We start from the raw sequence: 19720 nt of genomic DNA on the forward strand, positions 1-19720 counted from the left end.
ACCACACCGTCATGTCCGTCGCCCCTGCCTCGCTGCCGTGGCCATCGCCGTTGCTCGCCTAGCGTAGCAGCCACCGCGCGCATGCGAGCGCATTCACGCGCACTTGCCACCGTCACTATTGTCCACGCAGTTCGCCGCTAATCCCTGTGTCATGCCGCGCCGCTCGCGGCCGTGCGCTATTGCCGTCGGTCTGAGTTAAATCTTAATTCCACAAAATAATTGGATTTGTTACCTGCTCTTCATCCCTCCTCCGGTAGGTTTGTTAAACTTTATTTTGATCCTACATAAAACTACACTTATTATATTTGTGATTATAAAAATTTGGAACTCACAATTGCCACTTATACAACAAAATTGCCTTCTCCTATTTTTACAGTTTTCATTTTCAATGATGTGTAACTGAAATTTCAAACCTATGCAACCTCAGTTATAATTTTGGTGCAACTGTTGATTCCTTTATATAAATCTGATTTGTTGTATGATTATGATTGGAAAATCACTAAATCATACATGTTATGTTTAGTTCTACCAATATCGGTGGTATGTTTGCTAAAATTTAGTGAATGAGTTTAAAAATTGTTTAAAATTAGAAAATAAATTTATCTGAAAAGTGAAAACTAGCAAAGCAGCAGATGTCGTATTTTATAATTTCCACACATTATAGAAATTATCATATTCAGTTTTTGTAACATACCCAAGCCTGTAAACCTGAGAACTAAATTTAACTTAAATGCATCATGTGGTTATGGTGTGATTTTTTTAATTGTTTTTGGATTTTAATCATCTCATCATCACATGCAATGATAGGCCTAGAGTCACAAAAACAATTAATTTGGTAATTGTATGCATCCAAAAATTCTGCAAAAATTCTGAAAAATACCTTGATATGTCACAAATCAACCCACAAATTTTCATAATTTGTCATTAAGGTTTGCTAACTCGTTGATCTATTTTAATCTCTCCAAAATCCTGAAAAACTGCTTAGCACATTGAAACATGCTCTTGCTCTCTCTGTAAAATTTATTTTAAAACATCTTTTTGAAGTTTGGTTTCAGCCAAAGTCTTCTACTAACCTTCTTCTAACACTTTGAGGAGCGGCACGCCCTAAATCACTCTCTAACCCTTTCTTTTCTCACTCCGAAAATCGAATCAGCTGCTATATGCACTGTAACTGTTGCTAATCAATACTCTCAACCCATGTTTATCACTCCATCAAGTCTAAACCAGACACTTCTAACCCAAACCACTTTAGCACTTTTATTCTTCACATCACCCCTGACCAAGACGATCACTAGCCCGGGTTTCTTGCTGCACAAAATCTCTCTTCAATCCCCTCCAAAGATCCTTGGCAGACAACCTTCCTTGATTTAGCCTCCAAGCCAGTTTTCGAATTTCTTTCACTTACAAGTGGGCTCCACACCCCTTAGGACCCACATGGCAGCCTCCCACTCTCTCCTCACAGCATCCACCGTCCTCCATGCCCAATGGGTGTCCAAGAAACCCCATGAGAGCACTAGCCACCTCTCTCTCTCACTCCCCCACACTCCACTCTTCCTTATTTACCAAGCCAGCATGCTAGGAGCAAGGGCACATCCCCACATCACGTTCCAAGTCCAAGCAAACACACCCCATGCCTAGAATGTCTGGAGCTTGACCATCTTTCCCGGCTCCGGCAACTTAGCCGTCGTCATTCTGCATCCCCGGAATGTTCCTCTCTCTTCCTTCCTATGGACCTTGCCGCTGGCCACCATCCCCGCCGCTCCCGTGGACATTGCTTCCTCTGTTTCTCCGCTTGGTGAGCACCGTGGTACCTTGAGACAGCTCATGCACTAACCCTTTTGTACTAACTGAGCCCTTGGATGCACTAACTAAGCCATTGTATGCACATGCATGGGCATACCTAGACACACCGTCGTTGTTGCTCATGTTCCATGGGCTACGGACCATCATTTCCCTCACCACCACCACTAATGGATATGCAAGAACCCCCTCTACATTTTCTTTTTTGTGCTCGAATCGATTTGGGCCACCGATCGTCGCCGGCGAGCTGAAAATCCAACTCACCCATGGCTGCCTGTTGTGTGAGCCCGACCAGGGACCTCTTTGGGAGAATTTGACTAAAGCTAGGACCCATTTTGGAAAACAACAAGACTAAGAGCGCTGTAGCTTGGACTGATCTGTAATATCCAAGAAGTTCGAGGGCTCTTAATGAAAATTGTATTCAGCATGTGCTAAATTTGAGCAGAACTTCAAAAATTTGTAAAAAAATCACTTTAACTCCGAAAATTATGAAACCAGTTTTGTTAGATCCGTAAAACTGTGAACTATGTTACAAAAATATAAAACTCGGTACTTTATGTACAAACGTTTCCTTTATTTTTGTTCTTCCCTAAATGTTGCCTAGAACTTGTTAAATCCATAACAAATTGAATATAACTCTAAAAATTGTGAAACCACTTTTGTTGACTTTTTAAAATCATGCTCTGTAACTTTGTAAAAGGAATTTTGTTCACTTCTGTACAAAAATGTTGCTTAATAAAACTTAGCCCTTTTTAGACTTTCTTAATTATAAAATACATATCTCTGTAAAACAAAGTGATAAATAACAATTCCTCCACCAGAGACCACCTGAGACCAGCACACACTCACTGCATAAGTTTCATTCATTTTCATGCATTTTTGGTTTTTATGCATTTTTGTATTTACCGTATACGCGTATTTTGCATAGAGGAAGAATACGTCGAAGAAGAAGAGGGTGAGTTTGTTGACGACCAGGTTCACGGGTTTGCGGACGAAGTCAAGTCTGCCCCTCCTTTGAACATATTGATCCTATGTTTTATTGGGCTAAATGATTCTATTGCAAACATGCATACGTTAGCTAATATTAATTTTGGTAAAAAGAAATTATATAAATGTGGGAATGGTAGATATGACCTATTTGCTGCATAATCCACCTTGAAATATTGAATCCTTACTGGTTATAACCATAGGGTGCTTTTGAATGCAATTATTGTGTTCTTTGGGATTATACTATCCTTATATTGCTGCTATATGCTTATGTTCGGTTACCACCTTCCAAATTACTCTTTTTGATAAATGTTATATGTGAAAATGGTTATTTTGATGTTGCTGGACAGTAATTTAAATCTATGAGTATTGTGAATTGAAAATAGAGATAACTTATTTTTAGACTTGGGCGGCGAGTGGTGTACATATGGTGGTAGTTGTACACCGATAGGGGGAGCGTTCGCCGGAGTCGATTAAGCACCTTACTCTATGTCACCAACTAATAAAAACAGTACAAACCATATGTGCTAAGTATGGGCTGGCCTTAACCTATTAAGTTGTTTAGAGTTTAGCCTTGCATCTTGGTAGGGCGAAGAGTATGGGTTACCGGGTTTTGGTAACTTATCGAACTTCCTATGGTTTGTGATTAAATTGATTAATGACTTGTGGTATGTGATGATTTGAGCGGGTAGTCTGTCCAATACAACGGTGTCATGCCTCGTGAGGGATTCCGGGCTGGGTTCCTTACGACGCTAGGTTAAAGCGTGGGCCCGCTACCTAGTGGCGCTACTTTACTAGTAGCGTGGGTAAAACACACATCGTGCTGGTGTAAGACTAGACAACAAACAATGTAACGGTTTTATTATAACCTCTAGATCACACTCAATGTCTAGAGTGTGGTGATACCGACGGGTATCGGACAAACTAGAGCGATCCATATCATATGGGCTTAAAAGTTGTACAAACTCTGCAAAGTCTAAAACTAATCGATTAGCCGTGCTCACGGTCATGAGCGGCATGGTGAAGTGTCATGAGTATAGTTGTTGATTTTGATAAACTCTTATGAACTTGAAAAATGGTTGGAATGTTTTGTTGGTGAACTTGGGTAAAGTTCGATAAATAGTGATGAGATGATGTTCGATGAATGGTGATGAGATGATGGTAAGTGGTGATGATCTACCTAGGGGTAGATGAGTGTTATTTATTCATTTACATTACCAATTTTATTTACTCTATACTATTGTTATAAAATTCTGTTGCGAAATATATTGTAAACTAAAACTGGCATTTATGCAAATAAACCTATACACAGCCTATCCTTGAATTTGGCCAACATGTAGTATGCTAGGCTTGTTCCCGACTTGCCAGTATATTAATTTGATTAATGTACTGATTTCTTACTTTCTTTTACTTTTTTTTGGCTTAGACCCTGCTGCCGATAATGACTATTTGGATGAGGAGTTTGATACAGCTTGTGATGTTGCAGATTTTCAGGATGGTTCTAACTAGGGATTTACCTTAGCCGGTTTGCCTATGGACTTTTGGGTAGCACACTTATCGTATGAACCAATATGTATAGCTTGTCACCAAGTACTACTTAGAACCTTATTAAGACTATTTATGCTTTATGCTTAGAATCACTTATTATTTAGATATCATCCTTAAGATGATTTATGTGAGACTATGTTGCATTCCCGAGCGACTAGTCCCACATAAGGATGTGTTTGAAATGGTTGAGATAACAGTCACACCCGGAGTTTTATCCTAAGCCTTAAACCGTAAGAAGAAATTCGTAAACAACAATCGGCTTAATTAACTCAGGAAAAATCCCTCTAAAAGAACCTAATTTAATTAAATCGAGGCTCGCAAATCAATTAACTGGATTTAAATTCAAATTGCAGAAGTATAAAATTTCGCCAAAAAAATTAATTTAAAACTCGGCAAAAGTGGGGTTTTCCTTTTTCCCTCATTTTTCCTTTCTTTTTCCCTTCCTTCTCAAATTGGGCCGAAGTCCAATTTTCCTCCATTCCTTTTCTTTTTCGTTTTCTTTTTCCTCTCCTCCTTCCCGGGCCGGCCCAGCCGAGCCGGCCCACCTCTCCCCTCGGCCGGCCCAGCCGACCGGCCTCCGGCCTTCTCCTCCTCCCCGCGCGCGCGCCTCCGCCTGGGCCGCCGCCTCGGCCTAGCTCGCTCGCCCGCGCCACGCCCGCAAGGTCCGTTGCCGCTCCCTCCTCCCTCACGCCACTGACAGGGGGGGCCCACCTGTCAACGACCGAGCCGTCCCCAGCCCGCGCTGCGCCGCGCCGGACGAGTCCGAGTCCGCCGCCACGCCGCAACCACCACCGCCGCAACGACCGCCACTGAGACCTCGCCGCGCCCGACTCGGTCTCCAACCTCCGTCGCGCCCTAGCCGGCGCCGCCACCCTATAAATCCCCCCGCCGCCGCGCCGTCGCCCACTTTTCCCCTCTCCGCCCGAAGCTCCCGCAGCCACCGCTCCTCGCCGCCGCCGTTCGATCTCGCTGTCGGACGTCTTCGCCGCAGTCCAGCCGCGTCACCACCTCCGCGCCGCCGTCACCGACTGGTTGCCGCCCCTGTCGTCGCCGGTGAGCATCCCTAGCGCCGCGCATTCTTTCGTCACCCGGTCGCCGTCGCGCCCGGCCTCCTCACCGTCACCAATCGATCTCCGCTGCCATCGCCGATCTTCCGCTCCTACCCGCGTCGCCACCTCCGCCTCAACCTCGCCGACTCGCCCGCACGGTCGCTGCCGCCGGTGAGCATCTCCTTCCTCCTCCCCTCTCTTTTCCTTCATCGGACGTGTGCGGAGCTCGTCATCGTCGCCGCTCGCTGTTGTCGTCGTCGCCTTCGCGACGCCGTAGCCAAGTTGCCGCCACCCGCGCCCGTCCGTGCCCGCGCTCGTCGCCCGCTCATCATCGCCGCGCCAGTCCGTCGCCGCCGCTTTGCCCGGCTGCGCCGCGTCCGCCGCCGCCTCGATCGCGCGCCACGCGCCGTCTGGCGACGCCGGTCATCGCCGTCGCGCCGTCGTCGCCGTGCGCCGCCCCCGTCGTCGCTGCCGGCTGCCACCGTCCGCCCGAGCTGCTTTCCTCGCTCCCCTCTCTGTTCCCCTCTCGCCGACCGACGGGTCCCACCCGTCAGTTGCCCGCGCCTCTCCTCCCTCTCTCCTCCCGTGGGACCCACTTGTCAGCCTCTCCTCTCCCCTCTCTCCCACCGACAAGTGGCCCCCACCCATCCGCGCTTCCTCTCTCCTCGCTGACGTCAGCAGCCCCATTAATTGCGCAATAATTGATTTAGGACTTTTCTGTTTAGCTTAAAAACCCGGAAAACTTCTAAAATACATAAGTAATTCATCTAGTCTCCGTTTAGGTCCATTCAAATTTCATTAGATTCATAAAATTGTCATGAATCCATTAAAAATAGTTTCTTTTGCTGTTTCAGTAGAGTTTGTGCCTGTTTTATTTATTTTTGTGCTTTGTCGCTTAGATTCAGACCCCGCCGAAGAGTCGGTTTACTTCGAGATCGTCGCCGAAGTTCCCCAGGGGCCAGAGCAAGACAAGTGACACTCATCTTTGATCATATTGAACCCATTATTGCAAATTCCCCGCTTTATTTATTCAAATACACAATTAAGTTCAGAAATTCGTGTGAGGAATTTCTGGGCATGACAATAACCGGGGGATATGCCTTTGTTGATATCGAGTGTCTAGGGTACGCTTTTGGTTGCCACCATTAAGTGGTTGACGGACGTATGACGTAGATGACTGGTGTGGCTACTCCAATGGTTGTGCCTTCTATTTCATATCCGATAGCTTAGAACCTCTGTAGTGCCCTCTTTAAGACATGTCGGGGTCTGCGATGAGGTTGGATGGTTACCGTAACTATTTGGGTTTTATCTGAGACCCATCCATCTAGATATTTCGCGCTGACATGCCTCGGAGCGTTACACCACCTAGGTTTTGGACGTGCTCATAGCTTTCCAAAACTGTTAGGAGTCAATCTGAATTGTTAGTGCATAATATATAGTTTTCTTGAACTTTCAAGTTTGTGCGGAAGTCTGGGATAATAGGCCTTGTTTTTTAAAATACTGTAGTTATTGATTAGCAGTACATTCATCTGATCTGAAATGTGATGGTTAGCAAGCATATTGATTCTCGTACAGGTAAAAAAAGCATATTGATTCTCGTTATACGTTGATTCTCGTTATACATTACATTTTGTAATCTGTCTTTTGTTTCGCCTTTTTTTTATTTGCAGTGCTATGCATATCGCTTACAAACGCACAAACGCACATGGACCCTATAAATTTCCAACTAGTGTTAGAAAGATTTTTGTAAGATCTAGCGACGTGAATGTTTCTCCCATGGCAATTAATCTTAGTATACCAAACCATCCATTCGAACAAGTTGCTTTTCTAACCATCTGCATCACATTTCAAAACTGGACTGATTATGTTATTACCATTGTATTTTCGCTTTTGATTATGCTTATAAGTAAAAATTTGATGTTTCAACCTTGTATTTAAAGATGATTTTAGGGTTTTTTTCACCAATGTTTATTTTTCAACCTTAGCTTTTAGATCTATGAGATTATACATATAAAAGTTTTATTGACAAACTAGTTTCATTTGCAAATATAACGTTTGGCCAATCACCCCCTATAATTTTCAAGGTTAGGAAGTCATAATGAGCACTTATACAACAAGATTGCACTCCATTATCGGATTTGTCATTTTCAACCATGTGCAATGGAAATTTTTTTTTTACAACATCAGTTACAATTTATGCAACTATTGATTCCCTTAATATATTTGATTTGCTATGTGTTGATTGGCAAACAACACATGAGACATAACATATTTACAATTCTACGGATATAGCTGGTATATATGTTTTCTCGGAATTAGTGAATGCATCAAATTTCAGAAGATGGACTTGTCTGAAAATTAGCAAAACAATGAATGTCTTATTTTATAATTATCACACATTGCAAAAACAATGCAGTATTTTTTTAAGAATTATTAAGAGTCCAACCTAATTGTTAGTATTCATAGTAGTACCCATTTTTGTTGGGCTTTCTGATGACTGTCTTCATTTGACTATTCGTCATCTTAAAAAATTTATATAAGTATTAATTATTTCATTATGGTTTGATTTATAACTAAAGAAACTTTAAGCATTACTTACAATTTTACATACTCATGCAAAAATTTTAAATATGATGAATAGTCAAATATCTATACTACTTTAAAAGAAGACAATGGCAGTGACAATGGATCTACCACCCCACCACCTATATTTTCTTTGCCAATTACTCTATGTCTTTTAGTGAAAAATAGTCTTCCTATATATTATTAATATCTTATTTCATCTCTAAAGTTTATCTCTCTTAAAGAATATATCAAACATTTGATACCGTCACAAAGTATGAGTACTTTGCTAGTATATCTTAAAGTTAATAAAGTCAAACAAGAAACGGAGGGAGTGCTGATTGTAGTGTGTCAAAGTCTGCCGATGCCACTGCAATATTGGTTCGCACTTCATCCATCAGATCAGCCATCTGTTGAGTCCAAACAAATTCTCTTTATCAATCTCATTGTATATTGACAGGGACAACGATGCCCATGCTTTGCTACAGGTAAAAAGAATTATTACATATTAAAAAAACCACTAAAATATATATAAAACTCAGTAATAATTAATTAATTATGTGAACCATATGATAACTCTCTCTCCTAGTTTAACTTCTGAATTTTTAGCTCCTTATTTTATCTTTCCTTTCCTTTTTGTTTTCTTCTCTCTTCTCTTCTTTCTTTTCTACTTTTCTTCTTTATTTTCCTCTTCCTTCTTTTCCTTTTATTCCGTGTGGGTCTCATAGAGATAAGAAAGTCCTACGCACCAAACGCATGTTAACTCTGAAATTTGAACATATTCTGACTGAATCTAAAACATTGGTTGGCATGCATGTCATGTTGCCACTTGCCACTAAACGTGCACGTGTACTTCATAACTACATACTTGAATTGTATTCACGCTAACCTTAGTATTATATTTAATTGACTCACGGCATTGAGAAGAACATATTTAGCCAAGTTAAACCGAAGTAATATACTTTAATCTTATTAGCCTTGCCTTGCTTCTATGCCAATCCCTGGAACAGTTTTTATATTTGGAAAATATATCAGTGCTTCTATACTTTAATTGATGATCTTGCGTGCTTGCAGCTCCCCTCTCATGAACATTGGCAAGATATATATTTATTCATCAGCTAGCCTCCTATTCGAATGAGTTTCAAGTGTTCAAAACTTTATACAGCACAAATTATGATGCAGTCCATGTTTCTGAGATTAAGTCCCCACAAAATAAAATTCATTCGTTCTCAGACGCAATTAAGAATAAAGCAATTTAATTAACATCAGTATTAATTAAACAGTTGGTTTTCTGATCACCTACAAGGGTATTTCTGGGCTCCTTCCAATAGAAGCCCTGAACAACTATTGGCACAATGTTGCATGCTACAAGAACACAAGATCATCATAGTATGCTTTACCATCCACTCCATGGGAAAAGCCAGCCTCTTGTACTCTTTCACGTCCACCTGACCAAACAATTTAATGTTAATTAGCATTCATTCTTACCAAAGTGCAATATATCAGGATGGCACAATCTGGAATTTTCATTGAAGAAACAAAGCTCTAAATTATGTTTCAAGTATAGAATTTCCTATTAGTATATTTTAGCAAATATCTGTTCAAGAAATTTTCAGTTCCTAATTAGTGCTAACTAACCAGCAGGTAGATTGCCACAAAGAATAAACAAACAGTCCCTGTGGTCACACAGGTGTAGCTCAGGTTGTACAATGATTTGTTAATGTGCACACTTGCAAAATATATAAAGGTTAATTAGTAAAAACATTTAATTACATATCTAGCCTTGATTAAAGATTAACTAAATTACCGAAAAGATGAAGAGAGAAGCCAAGAGTGAGCAAGCATAGTGATGGGGTCGACTCGCTATCCTCTCCTCGTGCTTCTGTATGCGTGCCGATTGAAGTTCAGGTCATGATTAAGTCGATAATTAATTGTTGTTACCGAAATGCTTCCCTGCCTCCCTGCGACACTCCGATGCTTCCGGAGGTTATCCAAGTCACTACCAAGGCGATCGTGAAGGTACCAATCGAATAAACCAATCCGATGCTTCGGGCTTCTCCTTCCATTGTTCGTGTTGGTATTCAAAGCAGGAAATGCCGCCAAATCTGGCAGGAGAAGGCGAGCGCGTTCTCATCGGTGGGCTCCTCCTCCCCAGTTCAACAGCTTGGTCTCGAAGCCGAGAGCGGAGGTTGCCTCCACCAGTGGTGGCGTCGCAGAGCTCGCGGGTGACGGGACGGCGATGGTGGCGTCCGGCTGGAAATCGAGGAGATCGCAGCAGGGGATCACTGCAAAAAGGCATGCATGATTTAAAACGAGTTGACTACTCCATTTGTTCTAAAATATAAGGCACCTTGTTTTCAGGAAAATCAACATTTGAAAACTTTTCATATGATGTCAATTCTCAAGCTGTTGATAATTATTATGAGAGAAACTGATAGTGAAAGTACAATGTTGGAGACAGTATCAAAAGCTACACCTTATATTTTAGAATGTAAGGAGTACTAAATAGAAGAGTGAATTCAGCTAAGGCGGTATGTTCACAATTAAGAAAATCACGAATATCTCTTTTTTTTTGTATATTCCCTCCTAATATTGATATTTTATCTGAAGACCATGCTTGCTACATCATTCTTCTGTGCACTTCTTCAGGGCTAATATTGTAAATACTACCAATCTAACCCATGCAGTCCTAAATATCAATTATTAGCCTAACTATTTGAGGAAATTTGATACTACTCACAAGATGAACTTTAGAACCAAATTGAATCAGGGAGAAAATCAAAATGGAAAATAGTAATATTTATGGAAACAGCAGAAAATGATAATTACCCTTGGGAAGAGTGCCGGGCAAGAACCACACCAAGTTCCATAAAACTCGACAATTACAAGCCTGTCACCTGCATCCCTCAGTGCATCCAGGAACTCTTGTGTCAGTTGTGTGGAGTGAATGTCGATCATATTTGGACCAGCATTCTTCTCCCACCATTTTTGTCTGAGAGGGCTGCATGGGCCTAGCACAAGAACAACCCAAACCATCAAAACATCAGCAACAACCTTGCACATGCCTTGTCATACGAACTCCCAAGCATGTAAACTCAAGACAACCTACGCTGCTTTCGCTTGGGATGCTGTAAGTTAACTTACCCCTGCGTGAAAAATATAATAATAAATTAGTACAAGATTAATTAATAATTAATTATTAAAAATATAAAATAGATTAATATGATTTTTTAAAACAACTTTTCTATAGAAATTTTTTACAAAAAATACACCATTTAGTAGTTCGGAAAACGTACGCGCGGAAAACGAGGGGTATAAGTTAACTTAGTGGGAGAGCCGAACGTTGCCCTAGTAGCACATCCACAAAAATCTCGATCAAGGGGAAAGTGACAAATTTTGGAAGTTCTAGTTTATACCACTCACAGTTGCCGAAACATATATAAAATCCTGGCAGAGAAGGGGGAAATGTTAATTGTTAATGTGATTCCTATCAGCCAAATAAAGCAAGCATACATGGCATAGTAATTACACGAGTTTTGGCATTAATAAGTAATCATGGAACAAAGTCTAATCTAGAATCGAAAAGAATCCTATACGAAGCCATTTTGGGGCAGAAAACAGAGACATGTTTGGCTCAATTATAAGGTTTTTTGACCCCTCGTCAAAGGCATAAAGCTAGGCTTTCCCAATCTAGAGCAAAAGCAAAGTCTTCTAGGCGGCGCTAGCAGGCACTTTTTTTTGCCCATTCCAACCTCCCCAAAACCCTAAACACCAGAAAGATCACACCGCAGTAGCCAGTGGCGGGCGTAGGATTTAGACATTGGCTATTCGAAATGATATGGTATAAAAATGTTTTTTTACCCGAAATTCTACTAATTGACATGTATAACATCAAACACTAAGCGACCATACTATACATATCATATATAACACAAAATCAAATTGAACCTAAAGTCATATTTCAAGCGATTGTCCTCACCTTGATTATATCATCTTGATTTTTATTAGGTTGTCTTCTTCGAAGTAGTTCTTTGCAAAACGGCCTTCATATCAACCGTAGGCCCTCTCCTCCTTTTTCATTTTGAGATCTGAAGTGAAAATAAAACCAATCATTCAATCAACCATTCATACTTCAATTATTGTAAGTTACCAAATTGACAATGCACACAAAATCAAAGTTCATATAAATATATAACCATACTTGTGCAACAAATATAAAGGATTCAAAATATTAAGCTAATCAGAGCGGATTCAAAATATTCAGCTAATCAGCTCTGGCTAGACAACAGCACTATGCCTGGACTGGACTGGACAGCAGCACGCCGGCACTACGCCTGGCCGCTGGCCGGCCAGCCGCCTGTAGCCTGCTCGGCGTGCTTGCCTACGCCTAGTGGCCTCGTCGGCGGCCGAAGCTCGCCATCACGGCGTCGCCTCCACTGATGGCTCGCCCACTGCAGCGCCGTGTACCGCGCGGCCACGCCTCCGCCCGGGCCACCTGGCGACCGACGCCCGCCTGCGCTGCGCCTTGCCGGCTCGCCACCACGCGGCAGCTGCGTCCCGCTTCCGCCTCGGCTTACTCCGCCGCCGGCCTCTCTTCTTGCGTCGCCGGCTCACCCCTCTGCCCTCCAGCTAGGGCTGGATAACGAGTCAGCTCGGCTCGGCTCGGTCCAGCTCGTTAAGATAACGAGCTGGCTCGGCTCGACTCGTTGTCGTAACGAGCTAAAAACCCAGCTCGGCTCGGCTCGTTATAAAGCTCGAGCTGGCTTGTTAGGCTTGTGAGCCATGCATAAAAAGTTAACCTAAACAATTTTTCAATATGTTATACAAGCAAATTTTCATTTCAAACATGCAAATCATATGAAATTGTATTTAATTAAAGTTTGAACCAACAAATCACATGTTGAACCTATTAAGTACTAAACACATGTCTTCTAGGGTGAAATCAATAAACGCCGGTGAATTTTGTGTCTTTAGTCTAGCTCGTTAGGCTCGCGAGCAGCTCCATTTGACTTGTCATGCCATTTGAATGGCCAAATCTGAGTTCTCAATAGCCAAATCTAGCAACCCATTCTACCACTAGCAAAATTGCTATCCGTGGATCCCATGTGGGTAGGACCCACTTATGATCCTCCCATGCCTCATGGTACTAGTATATGCACAGAGAAACTCAACAGTCAGCCCTCCACCCTGGCGCAGCCTCCTCCACCCCGGCGTTGCCCCGCTCTCCGGCGGCCTGTCGCCCTCCAGCGACGGAAACAGCTCCGGCGACGCCCCACTCTCCAACGCCACCCCGCTACCACGGCGCATCCAGTCGGAGCCGGCTCCTCCACCCCAACGTCGTCGTGCTCTCTGGCGGCTTGCCGCTCTCCGGCGACGCGCAGCTCCGGCAATGCCCCGCTACCACGGCGCATCTACTCGGTTCCGGTTCCTCCTCCACTCGGCCAGCTCGCCGCCGCCTCCAGCCTGCGCCACCCCCTGCTGCTTCCTCACCTGCTCCACGGTGTTGCGTCCGCTACCTGGCGCTGTCAACTGGGAGACAAGAAAAATGGATTCTTCTGGAATCGATCCATCTACCGGTATAACTTGTTGGTTTAGTGCTTAAAAAAATGGAAGGTTTATGCTTGCATTTGCATCATTCAGTACTGCTACATGTTTCTCTTCGGTATTTCACAAATTGAGTTGCTTGCTGAGAAATAAAATGAGTGCATTTGCATCATCCAGTACTAGCCGTTAGGATTTGGACAGTGGAGATGGGGAGTTTTTTGGAGATAATATGTGAATTTGAGTTGCCAAAACTAACCTGAATGGCTAAATTTTGATTTAAAGAGTCAAAATTTTGCCATTCTTTCGGAGATGCTCTAAAAGATTGGGTCACGGCGCACCGACCGATATCATATTCACTTTTTTATAATAGGTATATAGGTATAAGATATAGGTATAGATTTATCACGGAGGGTTTGAGAATTTTAGCCAGCTGGGTCAACTACTGGCATGAACAAAAGCCCAACTTAATAGGGGTCGCATGGAAAGGCCGAGTCCAATATTGCAGCGGAGCAACGCAACAGCCCGATAGTTCTTTTTCAACAGAAAATCAAGGATTCTTTCCTGGCCTTTAACTTTTCTGATTTTTAAAAACTTTTTTCCTCTCCGTCAATTTACATCTATATCATCTGTCTTAGCACATCGACTGACGCTATCAACAAATGTCATACGACTGCCATATAGACACCCACTGCAATAAATAACTTTGATAAAATCAACTGATAAATAAAACCAAAAATCTCCAAATTCCCACTGGTTGCCTATGCAAACTTGTCCCAAGCGAGCCACACAAACCAACCCAACGTTGTCCCCCTATTCCTGCAACTCGTCGAGCGCCTTCAGCAGGAACGGCTTGAATCTTGTGACGTTCACCATGACGTCCTGCTTCATGACGATCTCGGCGAGCGCCGGCCAGCCCTGCGCGTGGATGGCCATGGGGTTCTTGAACACGTAGTGATCTCTTGGGTACTTGTCCTTGAGCGTTGTCTCCTCCTCCGAGACGTAGTACTCGACGTACCGGAGCCGCATGTCGCGCGCCGGCTGCCCATAGAAGTTGGTTGCCATCCAGTCCATCTTGCCCCACGGAACGATCTGCACGAGCACGGCTCCAGTGGGGAGGAAGATCTGGTTCGTTAGCCCAGCGCCGTGCACCGCCAGGAGCACATCCGCAGCATTGACCTTCTCGGCGAACCCACGCACGTCCATGCCGGCCTCAGCCACGGTCACCGCGAACCCGAGCTCTTCGCAGAGGGCGACCACGTCGCGCAGGTTGAGCAGCTTGCGGGTGCCCTTCCTCTCGATCAAGAGCATCTTGGGTTTGACGCCGGTCTTCTCACCGAGCACCGCCGGGCTGTCCCGCGGCAAGCCGAACGCGCGGCGGAGGAACCTGTTGTAGTCAACCATGGAGTAGTTGCGCGGGTTGCGCGTCGGGTGCGGTGATATGATGAGGTCGCGGTCACGGTACAGCCCGAGGTGCCCGCGCCGAAAGCAATGCACTTCGTTGTCCTCGTCGAAGTTGATCACCTCGTAGTTGGAGAGCTTCTTGAGGAGCGGAGTGAACTTGTGCACCCACCACGGCTTGAAGTTGGTGATGAGGAACTGCACCTCGCCAGCGAGGTGCGACGTCGTGAGGAATAGAGGGATCATCACGTCCGTGTTGTCGTGGAAGAAATTGTCGGTGTACCCGGCCACCGAGAAGACTACGGCGGGGACGTTGTGGACCCGCGTGCAGGCCGGTGCGACAGCCGGCGACGAGACCGACTTCATGGTGACTTCCACGACACCGGGGAGGAGGAAGTCGTCCTTGCGAGCGTACGGCCGGATCTTCTTCTCCCCGTTGGCGTCGAACGGGCCGGCGCCGGATGGGTTTACAAAGAACATGGTTTTCTCTTTTGGACTGATGCGGATATCACCGGTGAGCTCGCAGACCGGTGGCCGGGCATATGGGAAGCCCTCATCGACGCCGTTCTCATCGCAGGAGATGGTCGCCTCAGTTTCGTCACCAGCTGCCGGAATCACAGATGAAAATTACCACGGACGAAATTCTAACAGGAATGAAATAACAAGATGACAGAACCGAATTCGAACCATGCTTTCTTTGATTTCCATTTCGAGATGCTAAAGCGATACCAAAAAAAAAAAAAAAGTCTTACATGATTTCGTTACTGTTTCCTTCTTTTCTGTCGCCTCCGGAAAGCTTGGCTCTTTCCGGCCCGTCTCATCTTCACCAATATCTTTCTCATCCTCTAATTTGTTCTGTTGCTTAGGCATCACAGGATTCTGCTGAGTTGACCCGGGTGGTGCGTTCTTCATCACCAAGGACGTGCTCTCTAACAAGAATTTCGAAAATTCATATCAGTTAGCATGCAAACAAACGAACTTTCTATGAAAGGAACAATAATGAATTGTGGCGCACCGAAGACCGGCGAGTAGATAGCGAAAAGCCGAGCAAAGGAGATGTAGGTGAGCAGAGCGAGGCAACAGCCGGCGACTAGCCCAATCCCGAGCTTCTTGGGTTCAATCCTACCGAGCTCCTTGGCTAGCCGCGGCGGCCTCCGCTCTCCGGCCGGCCCTGGTGGCTTGGACGGCCGCGTGTACGCCGTCGACGACATCACGCAAAAACCCCGAGAGAAGCTTAGCGTAGAGGTACCGACCAGCTAGCACCTAGCATACACAAAATTTTGTTCTAAGGCTTAAATCGGCACATGGAGCCTCGAGTATAACATGTAGGCGATGATTACTCTCGTCGGAAATTAGTTCTGTATTTTGTGGTTCGTTGGGGTCGGCGTGGATTGGTAATACAAGCACACTACGCAGTTCGGCACGGCGAGGTTGCTTCCTTCCTCCCTCGCCCCCTCCCTTTGTTTGACTATTCTGGATCAAGTGCACAATAATTAGGATTGCCCACCTAATTCCATCTTGGACAGTAGGGAAGTCCATGTTCGTAATTTTTACATTGGCGCTCACTTCGGTTTTATTAATTTCCATGATGGATTAGTTGGGATGTAGACGGGGATGGGGATTGGGATGTAGACAGATCGTGGGGATGGATTGAATAATTGAAGCATGGAACAAGTCGTTCGGAAGATAAATATTGGTTGCTTGCTTTGACACTCCACCAAGGCTGAGCTGGGTCTCTGATGTTAGGGAGGATTCCGTCAATCAGCTACTCCCTTCCGTTACTAAATGACCCAGTTGACTTTTTTATACATGTTTAACCATTCGTCTTATTTAATATTTTTTAAAAATATGTAAAGCTATATATATGCATAAAAGTATACTTAACAATAAATGAAATGATATAAAAGTAATTAATAATTTTAAATTTTTTTTAATAAGATGAATGGTCAAACATGCATCAAAAGTCAACGGCGTCAAACATTTAGGGATGGAGGTAGTACATCGGATTCAACTGAAAATCCAGCGCACAACTGTAACTCGGGAAAACAGATTATTGGATCATCGCTGGCAGGAAAAAAGAAAAAGAAAAAGAAAATCATTTATCGTTGCCTGGCAGATAAACGAAAAAAATTATTGCGTGCGCTCATGGTCTAAGCAAATCACATACTAATAAAAAAATAAAAAACAATTTGAAATACAATTTTGAAAAAATAAAGAAAAGTAAAACAATAGTGCAAGTAGGAATAATATAAAAACATCTAAAAATCAAATTAAAAATAAGTATGTTATGGAAATATAATCTAGGCCGCCTTCGGAAGTTGTGGGAGGTGGGTTAGTTATCCAGCGCGGAAAACGTAGTAATAGATTAGTACATGATTAATTAATTATTAGTTATTAAAAAAATATAAAATAGATTAATCTGATTTTTAAAAACAACTTTCCTATAGAAAATTTTTGCAAAAAATACACCGTTTAGCAGTTCGGGAAGCGTGCGCGTGGAAAAAAAGATGAGTTACATATCTAACTCTCGGTGCCAAATGCGGCCCTAGAAGTATCTAAATTTGAATTAAAAAATAAATATTAAGAGCTTATCAAGAAGTACAAATAGAAATATTTAAATTTGAATTAAAAATAAAAATATAAAGAGAAAATTTAATGTGGACATATAATTTATAAGTATCTTAAATTCAGGTTAGAAACAATTACTAATGAGAAAAGATTTTATTAGAAATATTTCAAATCTAGATAAAAAAGTACTCCCTTTGTTTTATAATATAAGATGTTTGACTTTTTTATTTACAATATTTGACCATTTATCTTATTCAAAAAATTATGAAAATATCATTTATTTTGCTTGTGACTGTTAACGCCAGATTTTGGCAAATCGACGTTATAAATTGAAACAAGACTAAAGACCGAATCGGACGAGAAGGGGAGAATCGACTAGAGGCAGGAGATTGACGCGGTGTGGCTGTAGCCGATGAAGTCCGAATCGGACAGGAATTGGAGTCCGATTGGATCCAAGTTTTGGAGATAGATTCGGTGTTAGTTGTGAGTAAGTGTAGATTAATTAGGCTTTATCTTAAAGTTTGGTTAGGATTTTTATATTTAATTAAAGTTTGAACAATACAAGTTAGTAACGGAGTGTTATCTGGTCAGGTTAGTTAATGCCTAGGGCTATAAATATGTATGCCCGGGGTCCTTGCAAATTATCTCTAGATCAATCAAATTTGGCGCATCGTCTCAAATGTTCGACTTGCTTGAGCTTTCAGTGCGGGGTTTGTTAGCTTCGTAATGTAAGTTCTTGTTTGTCAAAACCCGTCGATTAACTAGAACAAGACTGTCTCGGTTAAGTACGATCTCTTGCTTGGTTGGTCGGCGGGCTGAGTTCTATTATTACTTTGATCTACTAGTTTGAAATAGTGGTAGTTCTCGATCAAATCCTCGTGGGTTCTTCTGTTTGATCTGCTAAACACGGTTCTAGTCAACTTGGTTCTGTCTCGGTTCGGTCCGATCAATCTGGTTGGCCGGATTTGGGTTGTCAGATTTGATTGGGACCTACGAGGGCTTATTGCTGGAGTTCTAGCCAGCATTATCTTAAGTAATATGTTGATTGGTTCGTTAAGCCCATCGATCTTCATATTACTATGGTTATATCGTGCTAGATTGCATTCTGTCTCGGTTAGGTCTAATCTATGTATTTTTTGTGCGATCCGCACATAGAAGTTTGTCCGATCGGCTAAGTTTAATAAATAAGTCGGTAGATCACGCTGGTTTGTTGATTTGTTGCTCGCATGCTACAATAATTGTTGGCTTCACGTATGGTTATATTTAGGTCTGTACTGTCTCGATTAGGTTCGATCTTATAGATCTAATATGAGCATGCGTGTTGTTAATTATTATTGTTTTATGCTGGTGATTGATATAGCATTCTGGTTTATATTAAATTCCATGCTTGGTCTCGTGTCGGCTGTCAATTTTACACACATAGGTCCTGAAGTGGTCCGATCGGCTGATTAATCTCAAGACTGTCTTTAGGTATGATCTTTTAAGATTAGTTGGTTGGTTGGTCCGTTTAGTATCTATCCTGCTTCTGACTTAGCCGATTTTGTATATTTACATTTATTATCATGAAATTCCTGCAAAGTCGATCATTTAGTCCATCGGCTAGGGTCCTAGGATGGTATCGGCTATCTGGCCTATAGCGGTTTCGGTTAACTGTGTTCTATGTTACATCTTGTTAGTTACAGGATCAAACTGACTGGTAGGCTCAGTATTTCTAAAAATTAGGTCCTGCACTGGAATGATTTAAGATTGATTCTCAGGCCTATATGTGTGACCGTTGTTTGTTATTTTCAGCGTCAACAGTGACTTACCTTGTTATGAAAAGAACTTTAAGCACGACTTATCATTTTTTATATTTGAACTAAATTTTTTATAAGACGAATGGTCAAACGTTGCAACCAAAAAATGTCAAACATCTTACATTATGAAACGGAGGTAGTAGATAATATTGAGAGAAGGGTAAATATTTTAACTATATTAATTGAGGACTCTTATAGGAACCACATACTAACCCTACAAGATACAATTGATAGAAATTCTCACATCAAGTGAAAATTGTTAGAATTAGCGCCTTAGTCAATGAAAAATAAAATAACTGGATCCTTTTACCCACATAAAAAAGCATAACTAACTAATTAGATTGGATCTTCAAACCTATACCACTGTAATAATAGAATTACTAGCTAAAGTCCAAACTGTGAGAAACAATAACGAAATAAAATATAAGAAACTTGGTAACAAAATAATGTTGATTACAATGTACATCG

General features: G+C 42.6%; 1 protein-coding gene across 2 annotated transcripts; it reads right to left on the reverse strand.

Moving 5' to 3' along the window:
• Positions 1-14179: 14179 nt before the first annotated feature.
• LOC102716602 (beta-1,2-xylosyltransferease XAX1-like) lies at positions 14180-16423 on the reverse strand. Of its 2 annotated transcripts, XM_015837932.2 has the most exons (4): positions 16229-16423; positions 15904-16151; positions 15641-15817; positions 14180-15493 (listed from the first exon to the last, which is right to left on the reverse strand). In XM_015837932.2, exons 2-4 carry the CDS (start codon positions 16097-16099, stop codon positions 14301-14303), a joined length of 1566 nt encoding a protein of 521 aa, XP_015693418.1. In that variant the 5' UTR covers positions 16100-16151; positions 16229-16423; the 3' UTR covers positions 14180-14300. The 2 variants fall into 2 exon arrangements, with proteins under 2 accessions (XP_015693418.1, XP_040381420.1); XM_040525486.1 differs by having other exon boundaries at positions 15904-16423.
• Between the last annotated feature and the right edge of the window lie 3297 nt (positions 16424-19720).

Source organism: Oryza brachyantha, chromosome 6, assembly GCF_000231095.2.
Source record: "Oryza brachyantha chromosome 6, ObraRS2, whole genome shotgun sequence".
In the NCBI taxonomy this organism is placed as follows: domain Eukaryota; kingdom Viridiplantae; phylum Streptophyta; class Magnoliopsida; order Poales; family Poaceae; genus Oryza; species Oryza brachyantha.